This window comes from Sitophilus oryzae, unplaced genomic scaffold (assembly GCF_002938485.1).
Source record: "Sitophilus oryzae breed Bouriz unplaced genomic scaffold, Soryzae_2.0 scaffold_1440_pilon_pilon, whole genome shotgun sequence".
In the NCBI taxonomy this organism is placed as follows: Eukaryota; Metazoa; Arthropoda; class Insecta; order Coleoptera; family Curculionidae; genus Sitophilus; species Sitophilus oryzae.
Genome location: NW_022146105.1, coordinates 4,848,163 through 4,875,312, shown reverse-complemented (window position 1 = coordinate 4,875,312; position 27,150 = coordinate 4,848,163). Strand labels below are relative to the sequence as shown.

The window sequence follows — 27,150 nt, the reverse complement described above, 5'->3', positions numbered from 1 at the left end:
ATTATGAACAGTAGGGTGATTATATATATATATATATTTTTTATTTTTATTTTAGTTACCGTGAAAATATCGCTCACGATGATGAAAAAAATGCTGGTAAAGTTTGTGCTCTTAATATTAATATTAAGAAGTGTCTCAGTGTGATTTTCTATATCGCATTTAAATAACACGGGATTTTTTTTTAATTTCATTGCTTTCTAACAAATCAGCGTGTTTTTGAACATCAATACATATTCTTGTAGGAAATTGAACGATTTTCAAAAAAGGTTTTAAATGATTTTTCATTTAATTGACTCGTTTGAAAGTTAGTAAAGGTGTAGCAGATTTGGGTAATAAAAAATATTATCTAAAAAGCAATATTGTCCTTTGCGTACGGCAGCTTATTATAAAGATTATTATTATTATTATTTCGTGATAAAATATAAAAAATCGGTTATCAAGTACGATTTGAAGTTGAACTTAAACCTTCAATAACTTTCAAATGAGTCGAGATTAAATGAAAAATCATAGAACTTTTTTGAAGACCGTTAAATTTCCTACAGGAATGTGTATTGATTTTTACAATACGCTGATTTGTTAGACCGTAATAAAATTCCAAACAAAAAAATACTTTTCCCCGTGTTATTTAAATGGAAAATAGAAAATCACGATGAGACATCTCTTAATATTACTATTAAGATCTTAAACTCTTACCAGATTTTTTTTCATCATCGTGAACGATATTTTCACGGTAATTAAAAGATAAAAAAAATTTGATGCACCCTAATGAACGTCAGTCAAATAAGTTAGAATTAAACTTTCCAAGTATGTGTTTACGGTTGGATAGCAAAAATTGTTGTCCAATCCATAAGTCTTGCAATTGATTTCTGATGCCAACTCTGCTAAAAAGAAGTCAATTCACATATTAATATTATCTTATTTAGGCATTCCAACCATTAAATATATAAATACTTATTGTCTTTATGTTTTGAGACCTAATGTGATGTCTATTAAATTTCTAGGTTTTAATTTCCTTTTTTCAATTATGCATTGAGATTTTCTGTGATAAGAATAAGTTCAAAGTTGGCATCAGCGACAATACTATTAGTATTACTTAATAATAAAAGATAGGCACCCTATGTTTTCTCATTTTAAGAGCAGAGGTTTTGTGATAAGCTGAAGGAAGACAAATTACTATGACGATTAAAGTTACATACATATTATTGCTAAACAATGGACAATTGGTTTGAATTTAAGTTTCTTTTACATGTAAGAATATAGTATCGACATGTAAAAGGAGATACAGCTAAATAAAGCACGATGTTCATTTAATATTGTCTAAAGACCGGTTAATACGTTAATACATATTACTACAGGCTACCTCGAATTGCGTGAACCAAACTTTAGACAAAACCTAGATATTTTTTCTTAAATGTATGCATGTAAACCTTTCAACACAATGTTTTTATCATAAACTTTGGATCAAAGATCAACAAAAATAAGATATTTAAAAATAAAATAGATTACACAGTTTTATTTTATTTTACTGATATATATCAGTAAATACGTAGCAGATAAATTGTTATGTTTGGTCCATGCAATTTAAGACATACCTGTACTTAAGTAAAGGTATCAAGGCGGAAGCAAATTAATGTTCCATAATATTTCATTTATACAGGGTTGTTCACCACATACGACACGGAGTATTGTAGCTAAACGATGAGATTTTTACAAATTGTAAGTTTTGGGTTCGATGAAGGACTATTAGAGGTACAATTTAAAAATAATTTTACAAGATACAGAGTGTCCCAAATAAGTAAAAAATATCAAAGTTGTATTTTTTTAAATGGAACACCCGTATATTATTACATTTTTAGTTTCCACGATTAAAATAAAGGTAAATTTGATTAAGGTTTATGATACTTAAACCTTACCGTTTTTGAAATATTTTCAATTTTGTGAAATTGCAGTAAAAATTTTAAGGCTTCATTTCTTCAAAGGTATCAAAGTTTTTAATGCTAAATAATTACTGAAGTTTATTTATTGATCAGTTATTGTGTTGCAATAATAAAAATAATACTACCTTATACAGAGTGTCTAAAAATTTATTTTAAATAATTATTAGCTTCAAATGGCAATAACTTGTTTAATTTAAATGGAACGCCCTGTATATTTTACGAGAATCAGATGCACAATTTAATTGTCTATCAAATAATATTATACCATTTTTTACCTATCTCTTTAAGTTTCCGTAGAAAATGCATTTTCTTGTAATTTAGAACTTATTTATCAATATACCCATGGACTATTGACATTTTAGATTATTTTTAAAGATGTACCAAATTTTTAAAGAGTACAGATACTAATATTGTCGATATAATTCGTTTATTTCTTTAAAAAATAAAAAAACTGTTTAAATATTTGTTAAAGAGGACCAATTAATATGATTCCAGTATTCAAACCACATTAACTGACTGTTTGCGTTGATTAATAATAATTGCTCCAAATACTAAAAAACTGAATTTTGTATGGGCATTAGACAGTGTGATAAAAAGTAACACCTTAAAAATGATATTTCATTTTTAATAAATGCTTATTTATAACAACAAAGACTTTAATTTGATAACTTATTATTATATTGATTTCTGACTCAAAAATCCACATTTATTTATAATAATTTATTAACGAACACAATTAAGTATGTCATTAATTAGTATATGGGCGTAAATAATGGTGTTATATTTAATTAATGGTATACTCTTTTATAAAGATTTAAATAGTTTTCTTTTTGCATACAAATGGGCTAGTAATATCGTTTTGCTAAAAACGATAATATTACTAGTCTGTACATTTTGTACATTTGTTGCTTTAAAAACAATCTAAAATGTCAATATTCCATGGATGTATTGATAAATGAGGTCTAAATTATAAGAAAATGCATTTTCTACGAAAACTTGAAGGGATAGGTAAAAATGGTATAATACAATTTGATAGACAATTTAATTGTGCATCTGATTCTCCTAAAATATACAGGGCATTCCATTTAAATTAAAGAAGTTATTGCCGTTTGAAGCTAATAATTATTTAAAATAAATTTTTAGACACTCTGTATAAGGTAGTATTATTTTTATTATTACAACACAATAACTGATCAATAAATAAACTTCATTAAATATTTAGTATTAAAAACATTGATACCCTTGGAGAAATGAAGCTTTAAAATTTTTACTGCAATTTCAAAAAATTGAAAATATTTCAAAAACGGTAAGGTTTAAGTATAATAAACCTTAATCAAATTTACCTTTATTTTAATCGTAGAAACTAAAAATGTAATAATATACAGGGTGTTCCATTTAAAAAAATACAACTTTGATATTTTTTATTTATTTGGGACACTCTGTATATTGTAAAAATATTTTTAAATTGTAGCTCTAATAGTCCTTCAACGAACCCCAAACTGATAATTTGTAAAAATCTCATCGTTTAGCTACAATACTCCGTGTCGTATGTGGTGAACAACCCTGTATATGGCCCATTTAAATAGAAAATATATTTACATCCTAAATTAAATATATAGACAGAAAGACTTAAATATTTTTTCTTCATCCATCACAATACCTCTAAAGTGTTTTTTATACAGAGCCTCTTTTATACACATAATTATTTTCTACAGGTTGTCGCACTGCCTTTTGATAGTTTACCTATACTTAACAGAGTTCATATTTTCCTTATTTTTTCACTTTTAATAACCATTTATCACTGCAATTAAATATTGTTAAAACGCTCCCCGACCTAAAAATACAAGTTTTATGTTGTATTTATGAAAATAGGGTACCAAATAAACACATACCCTTAAACTTGCCACCGCTGACAAAACTGCAGGTAATTCAAGATGATGGGTTACTGGCAGTTCCTAAATAAGAAAATTATTAGTTATGAAACTTGTATTTTAACAACATCGGAGTTCCATTAAAAAAAATGTTTATTTTATAAGAAAATATCAGCTCTTGTCATTTTTTACCTACAGCATGAGTTAAAATTAGAGGGACATCACTGGTAAATATGTTGTTTTAATATAGAGAAAATTGTGATTTGTTAAGACATAATGTCAGAAAAATATTACTTACAAATAAGGTAAACATAGTTACATTTTTTATTTTAGAGTGGTCCTAACAAAGATTAAACATAATACCTTAGTGAGTCTCTCATTTTACTCCATCTGTAGCTAAAATAAGTCTTGTTAAAAAAATATTAATTATCATATCACAACTAATTTCTATATATTGACTTTGAAAGCTTTACTTTATTCAGCTCTACAGGCAAACAGAACAAATTCTTTTAACACAATTTAAGCATTATTGCTTGTAGCCATAGTGACAAACATTTGCTGAAAATCGGCCAGCTCTTGGCCCAATATTTCGATGCCCTGACCTGTTCTGACTACCTGTTGAGTTGTTTGGGGCTCTCCATCTTTAGGCTTTTTTTTCTCATACTCGGCACTATCAGGCCTTCGGGAAATTGCCGTCTTACTTGGTATCACTGGCTTGTTGGGTGGTATGGGTGGCGGGACGCCTCTGGCAGCCGCTCCTTTTTTAGGTGGTGTCTGTGGGACTGTTTGTGCTGGCTGCTGCAGGTGAGAATGAAACGTGGACTTGGGAACGGGCCTGATCGTAGACGAATCTATCGCAGCTGTTCCCTGGCCAAGCTAAAAACATTTATTTGCATTTAGTATATTTCCTGGTGAATGTGCTCAGAGGTACTCATGGTACTTAGGTTTTAGTAATAATGAGTACCCCTAATCTTCATATTTTTGTAGTAGTATTGTTATCATACTTTTGTAGAAGATAATGTAGAGGAAGAGATAGGTACAACAGGCTGTCGAAGGGCTTGTCCTGGTGTGACCGACTGTGCTATACCAGTAGCTGGAATATAAATTAATTTAATTGTGTAGAAAATACTTTGTTGCGAGTTTTACTTGGGCCTGATACTGGAACACTGGATACAGTTGCTGTAGGTTGTACTACCTTCGCCACACTACTAATCATAGCTGCCCCATTGTCTGATAGCGGGATTCTGTTCCTTATTGCATCACATTCAGCTCTTAATCTATTAATTTCAGTCTCAATTTCCAATATCCTATTAAGTAAAATAAAAACTAAATGATTTTCTAGCTGATGACAATGATGTTACCTTTGTTCTTTTGCAGCTAATTGAGTTTTAAAATGTTTTCTTTCAACTTCAAACTCATGAGCTTGTTTTTCAAGTTCAGCCTCCATTTGAAGTGACTTTTTGCTCTCCTCTTCTAAACCCTCTGCCATTGTATCAATCCTTGCTTTTTCTTCAGATAAAATCTAAGACATTCCAGTTATTAGTTAAGATAGGAAATGGTTGTATTAATTTTTTACCTGTGCTAAATCTTCACTTCTTTTTCGTTCTTCAATATACTTAACTATTATTTTCTTTCTTTCTGCTAAAAGTAACAACACAATTTGTTTTTGTCTAGCCCTTTCCTCATCTGCCAATTCAACTTGTCTCTTAACTTCTTTCTCTAACTTTTTTCTTGCATTTCGTTCCATATCTAGTTCTTGTCGTAAACGTGTCCTTTCCATTTCTAGTCCATATGTAATATCATCTCCCTGAGCTGTATCATGCTCATGTTTACACTTTTCTTCTTCTAATTCCTGAATGACCTACAATATGTTTAATATGTGTTTGTATATATAAGTATATACAAAATATGTGTTTATGTATGATACCTTTTTATGTTTAATTTCAGCTTCCTTTAAAATGTTGATCATATGTTGATGAGCCCATCTCTGTTGCATTGCCAGCTGTTCTAAAGCTTGTATTTGATGTTCGGCTGCAGCTTGCATATCTTTTTCACTAACAGGAACTTTGGAATTTAGGGTATCAGCAATACTATCTCGCAGAAGAGCTGTATATGGATCAGTCATCAGGATGGGTCTATATCTTCCTAAATTAACTACTTGTTTTAATTTTTCAGACTACAATATGAATATGTTAATTGGTCAATTAATGGCAATATGACTTATGAATTGTTACTTTTAAAGCTGCAAGTGCTATATCCCTTGCTTGTATTTCGCCCTCAAAGCAAGTGACTAACTTTAATAAGTCACTTTTTGATAATTCCATTTTAGTGTTTCTCTAAAAATTCATTACACATTTTATGTGACCAAAATAGATTTAAGCACATCTAACCTTTAGTGTATTACTGCTAAGACTGGTTCTCTCGACTTGCTCATATTGATTTACGGGCGATGTTCCTGGTTGATTCTCAGGAACTGTAGAAAGAGTGGCACCAAAGTCTGAAGATACCCCTAAACCTTTAAGCCATTCTATTTCTACATTATTACTAGCCATATTGCACTCGTCAAATATTCAAATAATCCAGATTTAATTCTAGAAAAACGACATCATATTTGGTTAAACCACCAATTCTATTAAAATATATACACTTTTCATTGTTTCTTTCACAGCTTTATTTTCTTTAATTCATTTGACAATAGGTAGAGAAACAGAAACACTCTTTTAGGTTAGTGCCATAGAAGATGGTTAATCGATTAAATGGTCTAGGGTATTTTATTTTTTTATGTTGGGTACACTTCTGACTTCATGTAATAATATCATTTATTACGAAACAAATAGGGTCCTTATTTTTACCCATCCTTGGCATCCTTAGAATAATAAAATGTCAAATTACTTCAATGTATAATCAGTGGTGTCGTGTTTTTTATTCAAAATGGGTGCAAAATGGGGTAATAGTGTAATAGGGCATGTATTGGGGTCCCCAAATACATTTTAGCATCATTTTAAGTTATTTTAAGGGTATTTTGGGTCCCATACCATTAATTTATTTATTGGTCCATTTACAAATATCATTAGAAATAGTTTGACTACTGCGCTAGTATAATCTGTGGCTTTGACATCTTTAAAATTGAAATATGGCCAACGGCAGAATTCCGTTTTGTATTTATAAAAGAAAGTTTTTTGTTTTCTTTTCGCATTTGATATCCCCTTCGTCTCCGTCCACAACTGTTCCATATCCCAGGCAATAGATAGGTATAATTATTCGTCAAGCGTCTGATAGAAGGCAACGTTTATTATACATCTACAGTAAATCTATACCAGAGAAATAGACATCTCTATACATATATACATCTAGTTTCTATATTTCTAGTAGATAGAAAAGATAACAATAAAAATAAGGTGTTTTAGGCTTATTACATTTTTTATTTCATAAATAAATAAATCCAATAAAATATATTAATGCATTTTTTGACTCACTTTTTAGTAATTTAACCCACTATCTAAATTTAAAATAACAACAAAGACGGCTGTGATTTCTGCTATATGAAAATACGTCCTTCTTATTGGTCAACTCACATGTCACCTCGACTTCCGGAAAATGGCGATCAAAGCTAAACACTTAAATCACGGGAGATCCGCATATCTTTGTCGCTGGCATTTAAAATTTTCTGATTTTTTTTTATTAAAAAGTGAGTTTTGTGTACACTACTTTTTCGGAAATTCTTGTTTGTGCTTTGCTCAGCCTCTCCAAAAAGTGAGTACTTGATATTTGCTTTATATTTCGTTGTATCTAGATTAAGATTTTTTGCAATCTTGTAACGCCATGGCGTCTTCGTTATATTATTCTTGTTTTTTTTTTGTTTAAGTTTATTGTAGATATTTTTTACTACAGAAGTTTAAATATCGCATATTTTGTCAAAATTTTCTGATATTTTAATGCCGCATAAGATTCTATGAGCTTTTTTCATTGTATTATATGTAATGGGTAGCTAAAGTGGCGATTTTTTTAATGTCTACAATATTATAAAGAAAAGGCCATTACAGTTGGTATTTGTTAATTCGTGAATTTATATTAATGCAGTATAGTAACAAAGGCCTTATTAATTTACGAATATATGTATATGGTGAAATTAAGCTTTTTAGTTTTTATTTTTATGTCAAATTTGTTATTTATTTTTCTTATAACTTTCATTAAATACCGTTTTTAACTGTATCCATATATAACACTTATTTCATATTTTTCTTGTACTGTGGTACGATATAACAGCATAAATAAAATAATACCTCTCGAAATAAATAAATATTTTTGATTTGAGATTTTTTGGAATTTGTTACTGTTATACGTAAAGGTACGTTCATATCGACTGCGCCGCTCCGCGCCAAACATATTTTATTTAACATGTACTTTTGAAGTGTATTTTTTTAGCGCGCACAAAAGTATAATAATATGTTAAAAAAATGAATTGCGCGGAGCGGCGCAGCCGCTGTGAACGCACATTAACATACCTTTCCTGTTTTTTTTTTTGTTCGCCACAAAGGCCTTACAGTATTTTTTCTTTTCTTTTCAGACACGGTTTAATACTACACATCAGCACACTGTCGTCCAGCGGACGAACCGGCAGGGATATTATTAATTAACTTGAGGGCAGTTAATGAAGTTTCCTAATTAAATTTTGCCAATGCAGCGCGACGCGGCCCTCTTCCGAAGAGGAGACCTGGATCATCTCCTGAATTTAATTTTCGGCCTTACGATGACCTATGTAGCATGCATAGGTACCCAAGGGATCCACCATCTTCTGGTTTACAAGGATAGGTGCTCTAATACTAGAGGCTTTAGCCAGATACGACCTGGCACCCAAGCTACGCAAGTCTTCTTCGTGTACATATTGCGTGGGACCTCGGGGACGGGATACGGACACATTTGAAGATGAAGAGAAGATGTACTTCGGTAGATTATCGATCTTATGAAGCAATCTAGAGACTGTATTTTGCTTGTAAAAAATGTAAGTTTAAATTTAATCTACCGAAAAATTTTATTGATTAGATTGAGATAATTTGAATATCATTTTATTAACTCCCTCTACTATTTTTATAACTCCCTCTACTATTACCTCTACTTCATTTAAATCATATGTTATGAGAAAAGCTAGAAATTGATTATTTTATTTTAGGAAATACTGCAATATGGTCTGAAAACCCTGGTTTATCCTCTCATACCTCAAATTGTACCAGCTGTAAAAATTGATTGTCCTAGCTGATGAAACATCTTGAAGTGACCACTTTGTGTTTTAAATGTAAGTATATAATCTTATTTTTTTAAACTAATAGCTGCCTGATTTGAATAGTTCAATGATTGTATATGATTACGTTTAAGTTGTTATATGGCTTGAAACACGTTTTAGAGTACGATAAAGCTAATATTTATTTATTTTATTTTAGGAAATGCTACAATAACATATTGACATTCTTGGCTAACATCCGATATGTTGATGGAACAGCAGCAGTAGGTTGTCTTGACTTTTTCGCAAATCTCAAAATTGAAAGAACTACCAGCATTCTTCTTAGAGTAAGAAACATTTCTAATTTTATACTTAGGCTGATTTACACTTATAGTGTAGTTGGCGCCAGTTTCACTACTCTAGCATGGTAGTGGCATGATGTAAACACCTTTTCGTGCTAGTGATTGGTACGAAGATGTGTTTACACAGGTGTCACAACCGTGCCAGCGAAAATGTGCCAGCTATTGGATATGTGTGAATCAGCGTATATATTCATTAGAGATATAATAAAAAGCACAGAAGGGCAATATTAAAAGACGACAAAGATATATTATACCGAATCAAAAAATATAAAAAAATCGGCTGTTTTTCTTATTCTACCTTTTGGAGCTATTTTTATAAAATCTCTACTGTATTTTCTTTATCTGAAAGCTTTTTTCCATAGAATTTTACAGTAATATAAAAAATCTTTGAGTAATAAAATTTAAAATATCTTCTTAGACATTTACGTAAACAGTTCTTACAGAAATTCTTGTTACTGATAGTATTTTTACTTGTAGGTATTTATTTTGCTGCTTCTAGCTGTTGCTTCCCTCCTGCTCCTCCTCATCGTCAACAGGATTCAGCAAAAATTCCTCCTGCTAGTTGTAAACTTTTATAACATATAATTTACTAATGTAGGTAATTTAAATTTTTAAGTATGTTTCTAATAATAATAAATTTTAAATAGTATTATTAAAAATTGATAACTAAAATATATAATTTTTACGTTACGTATTTTTTTAGAAAGGTGTACATTTAATAATTTAAGTTACATTAGTTAATTATTATGTTTATAAAATATCAGTTATAACATCCATGGATTTATTTCTTCAATGAGTATGCAACCAAACATACATCGAGGATGAAATTCTCTATGCCGATAAACTTAAGACTTGTCTTATATTTATATTCGTTTTACCGCATGATCGAAGAAAAGGCGTCCAGTTGGCTGGGAAATGACGATCGATGACATTTCCCATTCCCATATAAATTTACATATAAAATGACAGCGATCTTCATTTCATAGCCATCGCTGACGTCTTTTTTTTTTCGATCATACGGTATTATAGTTTATTACTACAAAAACACTACTTTTATTCTTGTATTATTGCAACTCTAAATTTTCAATTTTCATGTCTATTTGTATAAGTTTATTTTTTTAGCTCAGTATAATAATTATACAGGTTACAGCTGATAATTAAAGTAATTAAATGCAGTAATACATAAATACAATTAGTGTTTTTTAACATATTATGTTACATGAATGGCACACTTAAGCCGATTATATTTTATTTTTGTTAAACGATATTAATTTGGTGGTAAACCCCTTATTTAAGCACTTAATAATTAATTATAATTGTTCTTCATATGCTGACGTTTCATAAAAATTTTATATTCTACTCTTAAAAATTTTACTCAATATTCTTGTTAAGTTTAATCATACATTGTCTACATTTTGTGTATTCCTAAATTAGTTTATAGCCATTTAAAAAAATATGTGTTTATCTATACATCAGTGATAACCAGTAACAGCTCTCTAAGCAGGTTTTTATTACCTATAGCCTCACACTTTTTCTCAGAAATTAAATTAAGAAAAGTAATTTTTAGCGTATGAAGAATTAATTTGCAGCATAGAGTACTTATTTTAATTAATTTATGTATTTAATAATAAAATGTATGAGATTTTTTATTTGTAGGATATTAAAGGATTGCGCTGCGCTGTAAATCGACGATGTAGAAAAGGTAAGAATTAGATTTGTGGCTGTCGTATAATATTTTTTCTTAACTTTTGCTCCACGCCTATGGTTCATTCATTCATTATTCCTCCTATTATCCGTTAAATGTTTAAGATACTCCGAATATACCAAGGGCGTAGCATAGAACTTTTTCAACTGAAGATAAAAAAAATAAAAAATATTTTGCTATCGTGATATTATGGCTATTTCTATAGTCTAAAGTTCTTAAAAATCACATCTGATTGTTAGTTAGTGAGTCATTTAAATATTATAACATAAAGCATAGATATAAAGTATTTCGCGTGCGAACAAAAACTTTTATGATCAAGTGGGCATTGATTTTGGTAGTAGCCTTGTTTATATAAAAAGTATATATGCAAGGGTAGTAGCAAAGAATCATATAAAGCACGGTTAATCATAGAATTTTTTGGCCGTGTATAGGGTTATTCACGCGAAGTGTTGTAATTAAATTATTTAATTTTTAAAATTTTTTAGCTCCAGATCTCTCAACGACCATTCATAACGTCTAAAAATCAAACAACCATTTAACTTCAAACCATTTATGTACAATATTGTCTTGAATAGCGTGAACAGCCATGTATATCAAGTTTCGAATTGAACTATTCTTCTAGTTTGAGATATTTATTCTTTATTCTGATATACATATATAATAATTACGTATACTGTAATATATATTTTTTTTTTCAATCACACGGTTTTTTGTATTAAAACTGAAAAAGTACTACGTACTTGAAAAGTTCTCTAAATTCTACGACAGGCTACTTACCTTTTTACGCCATTATAAGCCGATTTCAGCCTACTATCTTTTCTTTCACAGTTGGCCTTGCCTACAACAAATTTTCAAATTCTGTAATGAAAATTTGTAGTAGGAGACATAAGTTTAATAATTTAAAACTTACACTTCTTTAGGTGGCCACACCGCACCGGCGCAAAACCTCTGGCTCTAGCGACCCAGAGAATAGGGCGGCATCGGAGAATTGCATGCACAAGTTAACAGCCATAATCGTACTGCTGCGCAATCCTTCTAGTATTCCACAGAATTTTTCGCAGTTGGCCTTGTCCGTTACAGTTGTAGCGGACAAGGAAAACTTCTGGCTGTACCGAGCTAGGAACCAAGGCGGCGTTGGGAGAACTTCCATATGCCGCCTTGTTCTTTTTCTCGGTACAGTCATGGAAGTTTTGTGTTGGAGTGTAGCACACACACACTCCTCAAGTGTGCGTTTTAGTACATGCACTAAACGCGTACAGGAGATGTGTGTGTATACCACACAGTAGTGTGTGCATATCTCCACACACACACACACACACTACTGTATGTATATGTACATACCAACATAAAACTTGCCCCATTGTGTAAAATTCACACTCATAAATATCAAAAACCCTTAAATGTAATGTAAGGTTTGTATCTAGCGCTCTTTTTGTTAAATTAAGAACAATAAATAAATAATTTTTTGCAAATATTTTTTGTTTTATTTATTTTTTTAATTAATTTCACGTCATTGGCGCCCTCTGACGTCAAAATGCTGAAACTAAATTTTTAGTTCAGCGTTTTGCCGCAAGAGGGCGCAACATTCGCTCAAAAATTATGCGATCGTAGCGCCCTCTGGCGTCGAAATGCTGAAACGAAATTTTTAGTTAAGCGTTTTGCCGCAAGAGGGCGCAACATTCGCTCAAAAAATTATGCGACCGTTGCGCACTCTGGCGTCAAAATGCTGAAACTAAATTTTTAGTTTAGAGTTTTGCCGCAAGAGGGCGCCACATTCGCTCAAAAATTATGCGACGTTGGCGCCCTCTGGTGGCAAAACGATGAAACTAAATTTTTAGTTCAGGTTTTTGCCACAAGAGGGCGCCACATTCGCTCAAAAATTATGCGACGTTGCGCACTCTGGCGTCAAAACGCTGAAACGAAATTTTTAGTTCAGCGTTTTGCCGCAAGAGGGCGCCACATTGGCGCAATAATTATGCGACGTTGGCGCCCTCTGGTGGCAAAATGCTGAAACTAAATTTTTAGTTCAGCGTTTTGCCGTAAGAGGGCGCCACATCGCATAGTTTTTGGGCGATTGTGGCGCCCTCTAGTGGCAAAATGCTGAAACTAAATTTTTAATTCAGCGTTTTGTCGCAAGAGGGCGCCACATACGCATCAATTTTTTAAAATTCAAGAAAACCACTATTATATTTTAAACCAGATTTATTAAAAATTAAAAAATCAACAGGGGTTAGTTACATAGTATAATATATTCTAAATTACCAAAGCAAGCCTACTGTGCTTGTGTCATGTATGTTTTATGATATACAAAACGCACGGAGTAGTAGGTACTATTTATTATAGTAACTAGCTACTAATACGTGTTGTATGTGCATAAAACAAATACACAGGAACGTGCATGGTAATACATACACGCGACGTACAATGGTACTTACTAGTACATAGTTGTGCCGCGTGTATGTACATTAATATATGCATACACAACGCATGTAGGTATGTACTATTAATAAATTATATATGTTTTACACACACAGTAGGGGCGTACCCGTAAAACCTACTTGATTTCATAGTATTATGAAATCAAGTAGACTTTGATGGTTGCAAGAAAAAGTTCTAAGCAGAACTGCTATGGCTGTACCGAGAAGAAGAACAAGACGGCATATTGATGTTCAACACACCGCCTTGGTCCCTGGATTAAATATAAAATATTCTAAAATTACCATTTCTTGAACAAAGCTGGCTTAAAATTAAAATAACTTAGAAATCGAAGATAGCATTATTTGTAGTATATTATACAGGGTTTCCCAGAAATAAGTGCAAGCATTTTAACTGGTAGTATAGTTCAACCCCAGAAACACGCCTATGAAGTTTTTTTCGCGAAAAAAAAATGAAAATTCGAAATTTTTTCGAACTTTTTGGATTTTTTTTTTAGTTTTTAGTTAAAAAAACATAATTTCTTGATAGTATGGCAACATGGGTATTACATTAAATTTACAAGAAAGAAAATCCAGAAAAGATCCAGTGGTTCTTAAAATTTTAACAAAAAAATATTTTTTTTGGAAATTTTCAAAGTAAAATAACTCCGTTATTTTGGATTTATTTGAAAAACGATAACGAGAAAATATGTTTCTTTTATCGAGATCTATCACTCCTTAAAATACTTGCACTTATTTCTGGGATACCCTGTATATAAAATAATACATTAGCATCATTAAGAAATTAATTAAAATAAGTACTCTTTGCTACAAATTAGTTCTTCATATGCGTGAGGTTTCATTTAAGGGCTGAGCTGCTTTATCTGTAGATAGAGAAATGCAGTATTAGAATTTTAGAATAAATCTAACATAAGTAAAAAATGTATTATAAACTTACCACCATATCAATTCGCCGGTATTTCTTCAGTCCCATTATAATTAAAAGACGAAAAGACAAAAGACAGTTACTTGAAGCTGCATTTGGGCATGGGGAATGTTCCAACTCCTCTTGAGTTAGTACTTAACACGTCACCAGGTATTCGATGGTGCCTGGGAGAATCCGAAGAAGCTTTAGGACCAATCACACGCGTATTGCAATAGTTCATCTGGAATATTCTTTGACTTAAACGCATCACGAACTCGAATTATCCTAGAAAAATAGAAAAAAATAATCAGTTTCGGAAATCTTAACAAAGAAACATAAAATAGACTTACTTTATTTGGTTTTAGCTGGGGTATGCTACCCTCTCTGTCCCTAATATCTACCCATAAATCGACGTCAGGCAGATGCAGAACAAAAAAATTCTTCGTCGCGTCCGAGGTGTGGTTGCTTCTGCAGATTTGATCCTTTTCGATGATTTTGTCTTACCAGTCAACTCCCGATCCCAATTAAACAGCCGCATCTGAGATCATCGAGCGACCTACCATCGCATGCTACATAGGATTTCATAAGACAACATCAAGTTCGGGAGACGATTCAGGACTCCTCTTCGGAAGAAGGCCGCGTCGCGTCCTGGAGCGCCACCCTTTGATCCAATCCGTCGGGACACCATCGGTAAAATTTACTTACGTAAAATTCCCTAATAATATCCAGGATCCTATAATATCCCTGCCTGTTCGGCCTCTGGGCGACAGTGTGCTGATGTGTAGTACTAAATCGCGTCTGAAAAGATAAAACTCTGTAAGGTTTTTGTGGCTATCAAAAAATAAGAAAATTCATGAAAGATATGTTACGTTTAACCAACGGATTTTTCGAGAGGTATTAATAATTTCGTATTAAATATAATTCGGTATTAAATATTCCTAAATTAATTAGCCTCCATAACAGTTCGAAAATAAATATTAAAAATTGAAATCACACAGTGTGAAAGAAGCACAAAAATAATTTTCGAACAAACAGACTACTAACAGTAATGTTTTTTTTTCTTTATAATACGTGAAGAACATATAATACGTCTAGAACATTTAAAAAAAAAAATCACCACTTTGATTACCCACTTACATAATACAATGAAAAAAAAGCTCATGCAGCATTAAAAATTCAGAAAATGTTCACAAAATATGCGATATTTAAACCTATGTAGTAAAGAATATCTATAATAAACTTATAAACAAATATCAAGAATTAATAATACAAGACAAGAAAAGGCGAAGACGCCATGACGATACAAGATTGCAAAAAATCTTATCGAGACATAACGAAATATAAAGAAAATATCAAGTACTCACTTTTTTGAGAGGCTGAACGATGCACAAATAAGAATTTTACGAACGAATACTATACTCAAAACTCACTTTTTATTAAAAAAAGATCTCCCAGCATTCTAAAGTGTTTAACTCTGACATTGTGGTGACATATGTGAGTTGACCAATAAGAAGGAAGTATTTTCATAAAGCAGAAATCATAGCCGACTTTGTTAACAACAATGCTATTTTAATTTGAGATAGTGGGTTAAAATACTAACAAGTGGGCCAAAAAAATGCTTTAATATATTTTATTGGATTTATTATTTATCAAATAAATATGTAATAAGCCTAAAACTTATTTTAATTGTAACATTTAAGATAATTTATTCCATATTTTAAAATAGCATATAAGAAAATCTAGATAGTCTAGAAACTCCTTTAGTTCTTAGATCTTTATTATTTAGTGGGAAAAACAGGAAAATAAGGGATTAGGAGTAAGTCTGGCAATAGGCCACGAATTCTAAATGTACCAATCACAATGTGGATATTTTATGCATTGTATTTTTTACATAAAAATATATAATATTTATGGAATTCTGGAACCAACAATTTGCCGCGATTTATTTTTGAAAATAATCTGCTTTCTATAGACTTTTAAAGCCTGAATTTAATATAATTTAAATATGTTTTAAACTATATATAGAAAATATTGGAAATTAAATTCTATCTTAGCATTTTGCGGTGAATATAGAAACTAGATAATGTAATTTGTCATCTATCAGACGCTTTCCGAACTATACATATCTATTGCGATATTTGTATTTTGTAGTTTTCGTAATATCTTGACAGTAGCGGCTCGATAATAAGGGCATCGTATGTTCATTTATTTTAAAATAAATTTAATTAATGGTAATATATCATTCAATTACTTTAGAAAAAATATGTTTTTGTTTTTATGCCCTAAATAAAAAAGCCTCATTACTTAATAGTCTTAAGATATAGTTATTGTTTGAAAAAATATTATATGTATACGATAGATGTATCGAATGATACATCTATCGCAGATCATATAATACTCTATATGATCTGTATATATGGATAATCTGCTAATAAAAATAATTTTTAATCGTAAATTTCGGTAATTTTGTATCTATAATTAGTAAATTACCTTGAATATAGATAACTACTATTCTTTTTCCTGTAAATAAAGTAAATTATTATATAGTTTATTCTCTAAGATGTTTAAAAACATAGTTCTTACACGCTAAAATAAAAATGTAATAATTCAGTGGTGATATTGATCGCAGCAAACAACGAGACAGAAACCTATAGTTCGAAATTTTAGGACTAAGCAGAAGCGCCAAAAATGGACCTGTTGAGAACTATATTTTTCACATATTTACTCTAATAATATTATGTTTTTAATATAAAATAATAGGAATAATCGAAGATAAAACAATAAATATGACGCTTTAAGACTATTATAGCAAGGGTATTTTTATTTGTTTTATTATTAACTTAAAATAAGCGAAATTAAACTATTGTGTAGCGCGGGGTTTTTGAAATGGTTTTCAGATTGTTGTGCAAAATAGCGCTAAATTATTATGGCTTTAGGCTAAACAAAACTTAGTAGTTGTTTCGTTATTGATCAGGCATAGTAGTATGGCTATTCGGTTGGCATGGAGATGTATTCCGCAATATTGTGCCGTCTGACGTCACCACAGCCAGTATGTCTGGCCAATGTGAGACACATCGGTGCCACGGAGCCTTTTCCTTGTCATTCAAGAATGTCTACGCAGTCGCTATGGGCCTCCACGTGCTCCTAAATTTCTAACCTGCACAATATTATAGTTTGGTCTCCCGGTTTAACACCGTTCTCTATATGTTTCATTTCCAAAACGTTTCAATCACTAATTTCAATTGCTTTCATCCCAAATGACGAGCCACGTCAAGAAAAGGCATTAGCTTTGAAGGACCTTCAGAAGGACGCAGCGAGCTTCCAGACAAAATGGCGATCTAGTGTATAGACAAAACAGTGCTAGTAGTTTATACCGCTCCCGATTAGATTTAAAAAAAATATGAAAAATCCAACGGATTTCCGTTCGAAATCATGTCTGTGGTGCCTTCGTGACTTTCCTGGCTCCGTGTATGTTAACCAAGCCAATACACTAAATGGAAACTATCTCTAAAATACATGGTATTCTCAAATACAAGCAATTAAGAACATTAGTTGATGTAAGTTGACAGTAGAAATCAAACCATCCAGCACCAGCAACCACTCAGCTTTTTCGATTTTGTTTGGTACAGCCCTCGCTTTTTGGGGCATAGCTCAAACAAATGGGTCAAGGCGAATGAGGCTCATATAGTCGGCGAGTTTATTTTTCATTTGGCACATCTTTTCAATGCTTAGCTTTTTTGCAAGGCTTCGTAGGCTCTAACAAAGGTTGTTCCAATTCGTAGCCATTTTTTTTAAAGTGACAGTACATCGAGTCCACTGCAGATCGGATGCGGCTAATCACTTTCATTTTCACCAGTCGTTATAAGGATTTACCCTTTACATACCACAATAATTAAAATAAAGCCCTGTGCACATTGTATATACACCTATCATTAAAATTTATTATTAGTACAGTTACAAAAAAATAATGTATTTAGCCAAAAATTTTGTAGAAATCTATATTACATAACAAAAATACCATTAAAATAAATACCGGAAATTTAAAGAAGAAAACAAAAACAAACAAAATTAAATGTATAATATATTAAAAAAAGGTTGTTTTGAAAAAAAAAAACATTTAAGAGAAGAGAAATAAAATAGTGTCTATTTTCTTTACAATAAAGAGTTCAAGAAAGTGGTTATAGGCTGCACTAAATAACTATATTGATTTTTTTATTTGACCTATTTAATTCGACTGTATAACGGTGTCAATTCAAACATGGACCATTTAGTATATTATTTAGACCACTAAGGGATCGAGACAATATTTTAACCAAAATTACACCCCTTACAAGTAGAGCTAACCAATCGATAATATAAATAATCACCCATCATTACGTAACGAGTCTATATCAAAAAGTTTTGTGACGTCATTAAATATCCTCTATTAATATCTTTATAGTCTATTCAATTATTCTTACGTCAATGTGTTTAAATGAACTTAAATAGTATTTATTTCTCAGAAAAATTAAAACGGGATTTAAGTCAATACTAATTTAATTTTCTTCTTGGTCAATTTAGATATTTTTTTAAACAAATTAATAATAATTTGTTATAAGAATAAATACTGATTCTATACTTAATAGGTCTAACTTGATATACATATTTATGTATTAAGTATTGATCTGTTACACACTATCGAAGTAATGCTCTGTTACACACTATCGAATGGCCTATATTGCAAAATTATTTAAAACTAAGTATAACATAATTTTTTTTCTTTTTTTTTCAAACAATGTTTAAATAGGGCTATTACATCCACAGCCAACCCATTAGACAGCCTGTCGACTTAAATATCATTTCTTACCTAGACATTCGCTTATCGTATGTTATGTAAGCAGTCAAATTCTGGGCGAAGTCGACTGGCTGTATGATGAATAGGGTGTGATTGTATCTAAATATTTTATTCAAATTTTAAATCGCATTTAAACTAGTTAAGTGAAATAAAGTTGATATAAAAAAGAATAAATTCAGGATATTAAAAATTTGATGACTATTAAAAAATATATAACATTATAGAAATATTTTGAAAAGAATTCTAGGTATTTGCAGGTAAATTTATTAGGTAAATTGAAACTGACTAAAAATGCTTAACGTTTCAGGAGGTATATCTCGTCCCGTCATCTCCGCAGCAAAAAAAAACAAAGAACAAAAAAAAACTATTTAAAATATAAAAAATGTCTATACCTTTGTGGCGGATTCATCTCTTCAAAAAAAGACCTGGGTTTATTAGGTAGATGGGTATTTCGCCACTTCCAATGTAAGAAGGTCTGCAAGTAGTTTTGTTGTAAAGACTGCTGCGTTAATCCAACGGAAACCAACTTGTCACCGGACAAAAAATGCTTAATGCTTCGGGAAGTATATCCCTTCCCGTCATGGGAAGCAAAAAAAACACAATGAACAAAAATAAATTATTTAAAATATCTAAATACGACTATTCAAGAACATTTTAGTTTTTTTTTTCAAGAGATACGTCTCAACTATAACTTATATTACTGTTAACTATAATATTTTTTGGATACGTCTATAAAACCTGTTGACGTTCTGTTAAAATGGTATTATGTCAAATTACAGCGCTTTCAGATGGAGCGGACCGTCCGCGACTTCGAGCAAGTACCATGAGTTTATAATTTCACATGGGTTGCGTATGCTCCGTCCGGATGAGTTCGTCGACGGCTATCTTGAAAAAACACGCGGACGCTCCGCTCCATCTAAAAGCGCTGATTACTACCTGATAACTATTACTTAGGTATTTTTTGAAGGATGTTCATATTGTTATATTGTTTTCCTATCCTTCTTATTTTTCCGAAACGCCTCGTATGTATGGAATTGTAAGATGTATACATTGTGTATTGTTATGATTGTGTGTATTCTGCCTATGATTTGGGGTTTGTATTTCGTTTTATGTTTTGTCAATAAAAGATGGTTGCGATCTGGTTTATAATCTTTGTATAGTGAATTACTGTCTGAACATATTAATAATATTATATAATTAGAGAAATAGGTTGACCAAAATTACAGTTAGACTCAGTCTTTACGACAATAAACCCATAATAACATAAAACATGTTTTATTTTTTTTCCATACAAGTAATCGATGCAAGTAAAAAATAAATGTTTATTTTCTAATTGATCAGGCTTCAATTAATTCCGGTTTAATGGAAATTATTCTTATTTAGTGTATAATTACAGGTGTCTACCTCAATTTGAAACCGCCCACATACATTTCAACTAATAGCCTCGAAATTTATTTATGGTCAAAAACTGTTGGAAATACCGGGCTGGATATAGTTTTTTTCCTTTAATTCAATATTTAGCTTTCATATTACGTCAATTTTACCTTATGTTCGTATTTCGTCTGCTTAAATTTTAATTCTCTCACTGACATCCCCCGATATTACCAAGTCTTTTAAGAATATCATATTTTAAGATGATTTTATTTCATTACGTTTTTTTTCCTCCTAATTTTAATATTAATTAATGGAAATGAGACCTCTTGGAAAATTGTTGGTACAAAAAACAGAGTAGTCATGATTCATTATTTACGAGACTCATTAAGCGGGCAGCTAAAAATCATTAGAGTAATTAAAATAGCCTTTATTAAGTAGCTTAATTGAATTAAAAATCACGCAAAAAATATACGATTTGGTGGGCGTCGCACTGAAATCAAAGTACAAAGGGTCCGAAATTGTAAAATGTGGCAAAATGTAAAATATTTCGCACACTCTGATACCTTTGGACCGTGATTCAACGCGCTTCTCGTAATAAACGTCAAAAACAAGCAGCAAAAACGATATAACACCATCCCCAAATATTGCTGGAAGCTGGAAATCTCCAACCCAAAAAATAAAAACGTATTACAAAGACTTTCCAGGCCCTAGCTTAATACACGATTATAAACGTAATCAAAAAGGATAAAAACGAAGCCCTGAGCTATGAACTTTCAATTTATTAATTTTGATTCATTCGCTTTTTTTTTTCATTTGGACATATAATTCGAGTTTTTCATTGTCTTCCCTTATATAAATCACCGATAATTTATAAGATAGAATGTAGAATGTTTGGGAGATCTTGGGAGGTTTGGGGGGTCACCGCGACCTTATTGTGTGTCCCCCTTTCTTGAGTTAATCCCCCTTCATAGGGCTTTGACAAAAGCCAGTATCTGAGACGGCTTCACCAGCTGTCCATCTCAGAATTTTTCTCGGTCGTAAGTTCTGAGAAATTTCTTCGAGTGTCTTGGACCGTTGGAAGATTTCCATTCCAGGTTACGGATGGAGTCTTCCAGGTTCTTGAGTTCCGCTTTAAGTTGGTTTCCACTTGGAAAGCAGAACGGTTCTGGTCCAGATAGTGGAGTTTTCGCTTCCTTTCTAGCTAGATCGTTTGCTTTTTCATTGCCTTCTACCCCTTAATGAGCTAGCACCGAGAATAGGAGGACTTTATTTTCTTTGCTTAATTTGTTCAGCTTCTCTGTTTATACGATAAAAAAATAATTCAGCTACAAAAGTATAGAGAGTAATCTTTTATTTTTATCAGTTATAAAAATAAATAAATATATAGATATTTTAAATCAAAATGTATCAGAGATTATCAAAACTAAAAAAAAACATGAAATGAAAAAGAGAATAAATACGTTTTTCTGCAATTTAAGGGTTTCCTATTTTCGGAGATTTCTTTTTCATGTAGTTTTTTTATATTAGCTTATCTGTAAATCTTTTATTTTATATTTAAACCGCTTTAGAGAGCTTTTGGAAAATGTATTTTTTTTTAAATTTTTAAAACCTGTTTTTGGAGGAAATTTAGACTTTATGTTAATGAAAATAGTGTAGAATCATATTAACTTTTGATAAAGTCTCAAGTAAAGAAAAAAAGTTTTAAATCTTCGAACTATATTGTTCAAATAAACCAAAAATATAAATTTTTATTCAATGTATTTATTATAAATATATCTTATATGAATTATCTCTCATTTCATTCATAAAAGTGGCAGAATTATAATGCGGCTGAAACATTTTTTTATATAAATCAGCGCCGTACTGTAATAAAAATGCACTGTTTAATTTATTTTAGTTTATATGGTAAGTTAAGAAAAATTAATATTACTACAAAAAATATTACAGATTATGGCATGATGCACTTACTTGCTTATTAATTTTAATTAAAAGTACTGGAGTAGAGACAGGACTTCCACACTAAGCAGGAATGTGTTATAATGCATGGCTATCGTTTCTTTGATTTTAATAAATATAACACAAGTAAAAATTAAAAACAAGCAATACAGAAAATTATATAACGAAAGTTTAAACTTTTTGGTTTTACTTCATTGAAGTATGTATTTGTTATATGAACATATAATGTTAACAGAAATGTGGACGTTTCTATAAGTATATCCTAAAAACTAAAGTGTTCTTGAATACTTGTATTTAGATATTTTAAATACTTTTTTTCTTTGTTATTTGTGTTGTTGCTTCTAACGACAGGATGAGCGATACCTCCTGAAACATTTAGGCACAATACCACCGACAATCTAAGCTATCACCGATCTATCCAACAGATGTATACAGGGTGTCCCAGAAATAAATGCAAGCATTTTAAGGAGTGGTAGATCTAGCCAAAAGAAACATATTTTCTCATTACCATTTTTAAAATAAATTGATAATAATCGAGTTATTTAACATTGAAATTAAAAAAAATAATGGCAATATTTTGAGAGCAGCCGGCAGCAATTGATAATCAATTGCAAATGCCAGAATATCTGCTTGTTCGACGCCGAGTGTTGACACATTCAGTAGAATGATTTAAAAACGACTGGGAAAATTGAAATTAAAAGTAAAAAACTGACAGAACATTACAAGACACCTAAAGCCGCAACTCTACACTCCATTTCACTGCGATTCTTTACAGCACTACAACTTATAAATGTATTTAGCAACAAATACATTCATATACCATCTGAATTATTTAGGATTATTTTTTGAGAATTTAAACTCCTCTATTTTTCTATCTCACACTCTTGTTTTTGTGAATAAACAACAAAATAATAGATATTTCTATTTAAATAATAAAAATATTTTTACAGGCTTTCCTTGCATTTGTCTATTTTTTTAGTTTTTGTTTAGTTGAGGTTTACTGTTTTGAATAAAATCTCAAATGAATTGGATAACCTAAATATGCCATCAGCTGATATGTTTAAATGTAGGTCAAACGTTGACTATTTATATAACTAATAGAGGGCGCTGCTAGTTTCATTATTTTAGTTTACTAAACTGTATCAAAGGTATTTAAATTATAGTCGTTGCACTATAAATTAGACAAATTTTCGCAAAAGGAACATGCGGCACTCAAAAGTTTTTCAATATTTTCCGGATAATGTCAAGAAAAATATGAAAATATCAACATTTTTTTCCAAACAGAACGTCATGGGCGTGTTTCTGAGGTCAAACTATACTATCAGTTAAAATATTTGCACTTATTTCTGGGACACCCTGTATAGGCCTCATTTTAATCAGATGTGATTGCGATGACCTAAAAATGATACTTGTATAGAAACTTGAAGAATAGTGACTTGAAGCAGTGGCAAACGAACAAACAAAAGCCAGAACACGAAAAGCGCTTCTCATTGTGTGGGAGGGCAAAAAATGCGAACAGATAAAAACGCTTTTCCGTGCCAAGTTCCCGAATGAAAACTCTCTCACCCCGTATAGCGCAGAGGCAAGGGCGAATCCTTCTCTGGCAGAAAATTAGGGAATTTCGATCGGTACGGCGTTCGTTGCTGAAGCAGTCGCGCACAACAGCCAGTGGGCAATAGTAGTTCTAGCGCTGTCGAATCCCGTAGTAGAAGTATACACGACATTAAAACAAACCATCCTCTATATCGCATTGAAAAAGACGCTAGTTTACCGAAGTAGGATTTTCAATAAATTTAAATGCAGTGGTCAGTGGCTTCCCAGTGCGACATCGTATCCGTTCGGGCAGATTTTGCGTCATTCTTTCAATATATAAAGAGAATATGAATAAGAAAAGAAGCAAAGGTATTTATGCACTATCTTAGTTTCCCCTCGATGCACTTGAAAGTCAACAACCCCTTAAAATAGCTCGGCTTTTCCCTAAAACAACCCTTCTTCGCACCAACTGCCTAAATTTATCTTACATGAATTACCTCTCATTTCATTCATAAAATTGACATAGGATTAAAATGCGGCTGGAATATTTTTTTATATAGATCCGCGCAGTATTATAATTTAACTTATTAGATAATAGAAGTTTATGCTTTAATTTCTTTTAGTTTAGTTAGTTTAGTAAATTAAGAAAAATGTCATTACTTAATAAAAAAACACAACAAATCAAGGTATGATACACAATTCTTTTTAGAAATTTTATTTTCAATAAATTTCTTAGATATCAAAAAATATAGATGTACACTAAATAGTTTTGGCTTTTTTTTAATAAAATTATGACAGATACAGGACAATAATAATAATAACAAAATATATTTAAAATAAGTTCTTCAGTAGCCGCCTATATTGTAGAAATCGATAAAGAAGTGACAAGAGGGCTTAGCAAAGCCGTAAAATTAAAGAATCGACTTAAAATGACACCGGTCCGCTGAATAAATAATATAAGCAACTTTGTCGGTTATTTACAATGTTGTGGCAGTATTTAAAGCAATACAAATCTCCGCGCAGACGCGTTTAATTCAAAGTTACTTTACTAATATGTATTTCTACAAGTTTATAACACAAAAAAAGTTTTATTTTTTGGATGTGGTTTTGATAATAATTTTTGATCGATATATTCTGAACTTTTCCAATGCAATTTTTCAGTGCCTTGTAGTAGTTTCAATATTAATTTTGCCTAAACTTATAAGTGATATTTTAACGAAAATCGTGTGTGTAAGAACAACAGAAGATTGATTATTCTCATCAGAGTTTTATCCGTGAAAAGTAATACGCCAAGAGGGATTTACTACCCCAATCTGGGGGTTTATAAGTGTAACATGATCAAGATATATTCAGTTGAAATTGAAACCTTAATAACCTAAAGATGCACACTTATAGCAAGATTTACAATTATTAAGCTTGGCTGATATATAAACTTAATTAGTCATTATAAGAGAGTTCTAAATATGGCTTGTCGAAAAAAATGTCTTTCTTTACTGAAAACTCTAACATAAACAAATGTATTTGCTTAAAGAAAAAATACTAGCGGATTACAGCCCACAGAGACCAACTTATAAGTCACTCTATATTAAATATAAAGGACTTTAGTGAATAAAAAAACAACCGACCTTTAAAAAATCGGTCAAGGTGCCACACAATAATACAGTGGCTTTTTATTTAGTATTATTACCTTTTTTATTAAGAATAATTTATGTATTTGATTATGACGAAAGAAAAAGAAATATTCTTGAACAAATGGTATGAGGTTCCAATTACTACGCGCATCACAGAATTTTAAGACTATGTATATTATTTTTCAAAAATGTGTGAAAAATTATCAAAAAACATTTTAACCATTACCAGAAACAAGGGTTTAAGAAATCAATTTTCTCATAAAAGGAAAACTTTTAAGGTTTTAAGGCTTATATATTCTAAAAGTACAAATTGGCAAAATTTTCTACAAACCCTGAAATTTTCATAATTGTATCTTTATGATTCCTATATCTCTAAGCGACTTAAAAATTATTAAATAACCAAAATGAATGAAAATCGTCGATTTTCGTCATGTCACCCATTTTGTTAAAACAACTGTTATTTACTAATTAAAAGGCGTAGAATAAGAAAATATAGGCCATTGTAGTCTTAAGAGAACAGTAATGGATGTAGCAGACGTTTTAATCATCACAAAAATAGGTCAAAAACAGGGATTCGAAAAATTGATTTTCTCATAAAACCAAGGTATCTCAGTCAAAGTCCTCAGAGATGTATATATTCTTAATCTACATAAAATTTCCTAGATATTCTGAAATTTTCATAATTTTATGGCTCGAAAATGTGTAAAAATAGCCAAAAAATGGGCATTATTTATATAATAATAATTACGTAAAAAATAAAAAAGACACTGTAATGATGAACTGAATATGTCTTTCTAATGTCTAGATTTCGACTTACACCATGTAAAGTAAATTCAAGGGAATATAACGTTTGGTAATCCCTTTGCCAGTTCGGAGAATCGCCCTTAATATTTCCTGACCAAAGAGCTCTCCGCTAGTTTTTACGAGACTGGCGATCTCTAGGGTGAAAAACCTAGAAATATCCAGTGGAAAACTACGAAAATCCGGAACGTCAGCTTCCACGAAATAGAGAAAATTGTTTATTCTAACTCGGCGGGATTGGGAAGAAGCTTTCTGCGAAATTTAGCAATATAATATGGACAAACCGCCAGCATAATCTAATTGAACCATCTATCTAATGGCTCAGGAGTAGAGCTAGGGCTTTGCTTAAGCTAAAACCAAGATAATAACCATTTCTTATTCAAGTATATCCCCAGGATTATATATTCCATCTATTAGAAATATTTCTTTCTTAATTAAACGTAAAATAACAGTCATTAGAGTTAAGAAGAAGTTAAAACAAAATTTTGTGCCATTATTCAGTATTATTATATCATTATTCGGAGAAAGATCCCGAGAAAAATTATGAAATAAGGCCGTTTTCCATCATTTCCGCTTCTAAGTCATTAAG

The 27,150-nt window shown here is 31.1% G+C and overlaps 2 protein-coding genes and 2 long non-coding RNA genes across 17 annotated transcripts in view; 2 read left to right on the top strand and 2 right to left on the bottom strand.

Annotated features, from left to right (window-relative positions):
- LOC115876892 overlaps window positions 1–10,061 on the top strand; it is a 91,769-nt gene extending 81,708 nt beyond the window's left edge. The window contains exons 1-5 of one of the 2 annotated variants that reach the window (XR_004049218.1): window positions 7,307–7,561; window positions 8,376–8,810; window positions 8,979–9,101; window positions 9,247–9,373; window positions 9,866–10,059. This is a non-coding gene — a long non-coding RNA (uncharacterized LOC115876892). Of the gene's footprint in view, window positions 1–7,306; window positions 7,562–8,375; window positions 8,811–8,978; window positions 9,102–9,246; window positions 9,374–9,865 lie in introns of those variants that run through there. The other variant, XR_004049219.1, reaches the window with a different exon arrangement.
- Window positions 3,476–6,539, bottom strand: LOC115876886 (uncharacterized protein CG10915). Of its 6 annotated transcripts, none has more exons than XM_030892918.1 (10): window positions 6,199–6,539; window positions 6,043–6,144; window positions 5,736–5,984; window positions 5,385–5,669; window positions 5,170–5,330; window positions 4,955–5,115; window positions 4,813–4,901; window positions 4,411–4,684; window positions 3,830–3,892; window positions 3,477–3,771 (listed from the first exon to the last, which is right to left on the bottom strand). In XM_030892918.1, the coding sequence occupies exons 1-9, from the start codon at window positions 6,358–6,360 to the stop codon at window positions 3,867–3,869; spliced, it is 1,509 nt and encodes a 502-aa protein (XP_030748778.1). In that variant the 5' UTR covers window positions 6,361–6,539; the 3' UTR covers window positions 3,477–3,771; window positions 3,830–3,866. The 6 variants fall into 6 exon arrangements, 5 of the variants coding, with proteins under 5 accessions (XP_030748775.1, XP_030748778.1, XP_030748777.1 ...); XM_030892917.1 differs by having other exon boundaries at window positions 4,424–4,684; XM_030892919.1 differs by having other exon boundaries at window positions 3,478–3,771; window positions 4,510–4,684.
- Window positions 10,062–14,185: 4,124 nt separating the features above from the next.
- Window positions 14,186–27,150, bottom strand: part of LOC115876883 — a 152,815-nt gene continuing 139,850 nt past the window's right edge. For both annotated transcript variants that reach the window (XR_004049215.1, XR_004049216.1), the window contains 3 exons: window positions 14,783–15,230; window positions 14,466–14,717; window positions 14,186–14,391 (listed from right to left, as the gene is read on the bottom strand). This is a non-coding gene — a long non-coding RNA (uncharacterized LOC115876883). The remainder of the gene's footprint in view (window positions 14,392–14,465; window positions 14,718–14,782; window positions 15,231–27,150) is intronic.
- Window positions 17,566–27,150, top strand: part of LOC115876875 (sodium channel protein para) — a 48,245-nt gene continuing 38,660 nt past the window's right edge. For all 7 annotated transcript variants that reach the window (XM_030892891.1, XM_030892890.1, XM_030892884.1 and 4 more), the window contains exon 1: window positions 17,566–17,989. The gene's annotated coding sequence lies outside the window, so the exon portion shown is untranslated. The remainder of the gene's footprint in view (window positions 17,990–27,150) is intronic.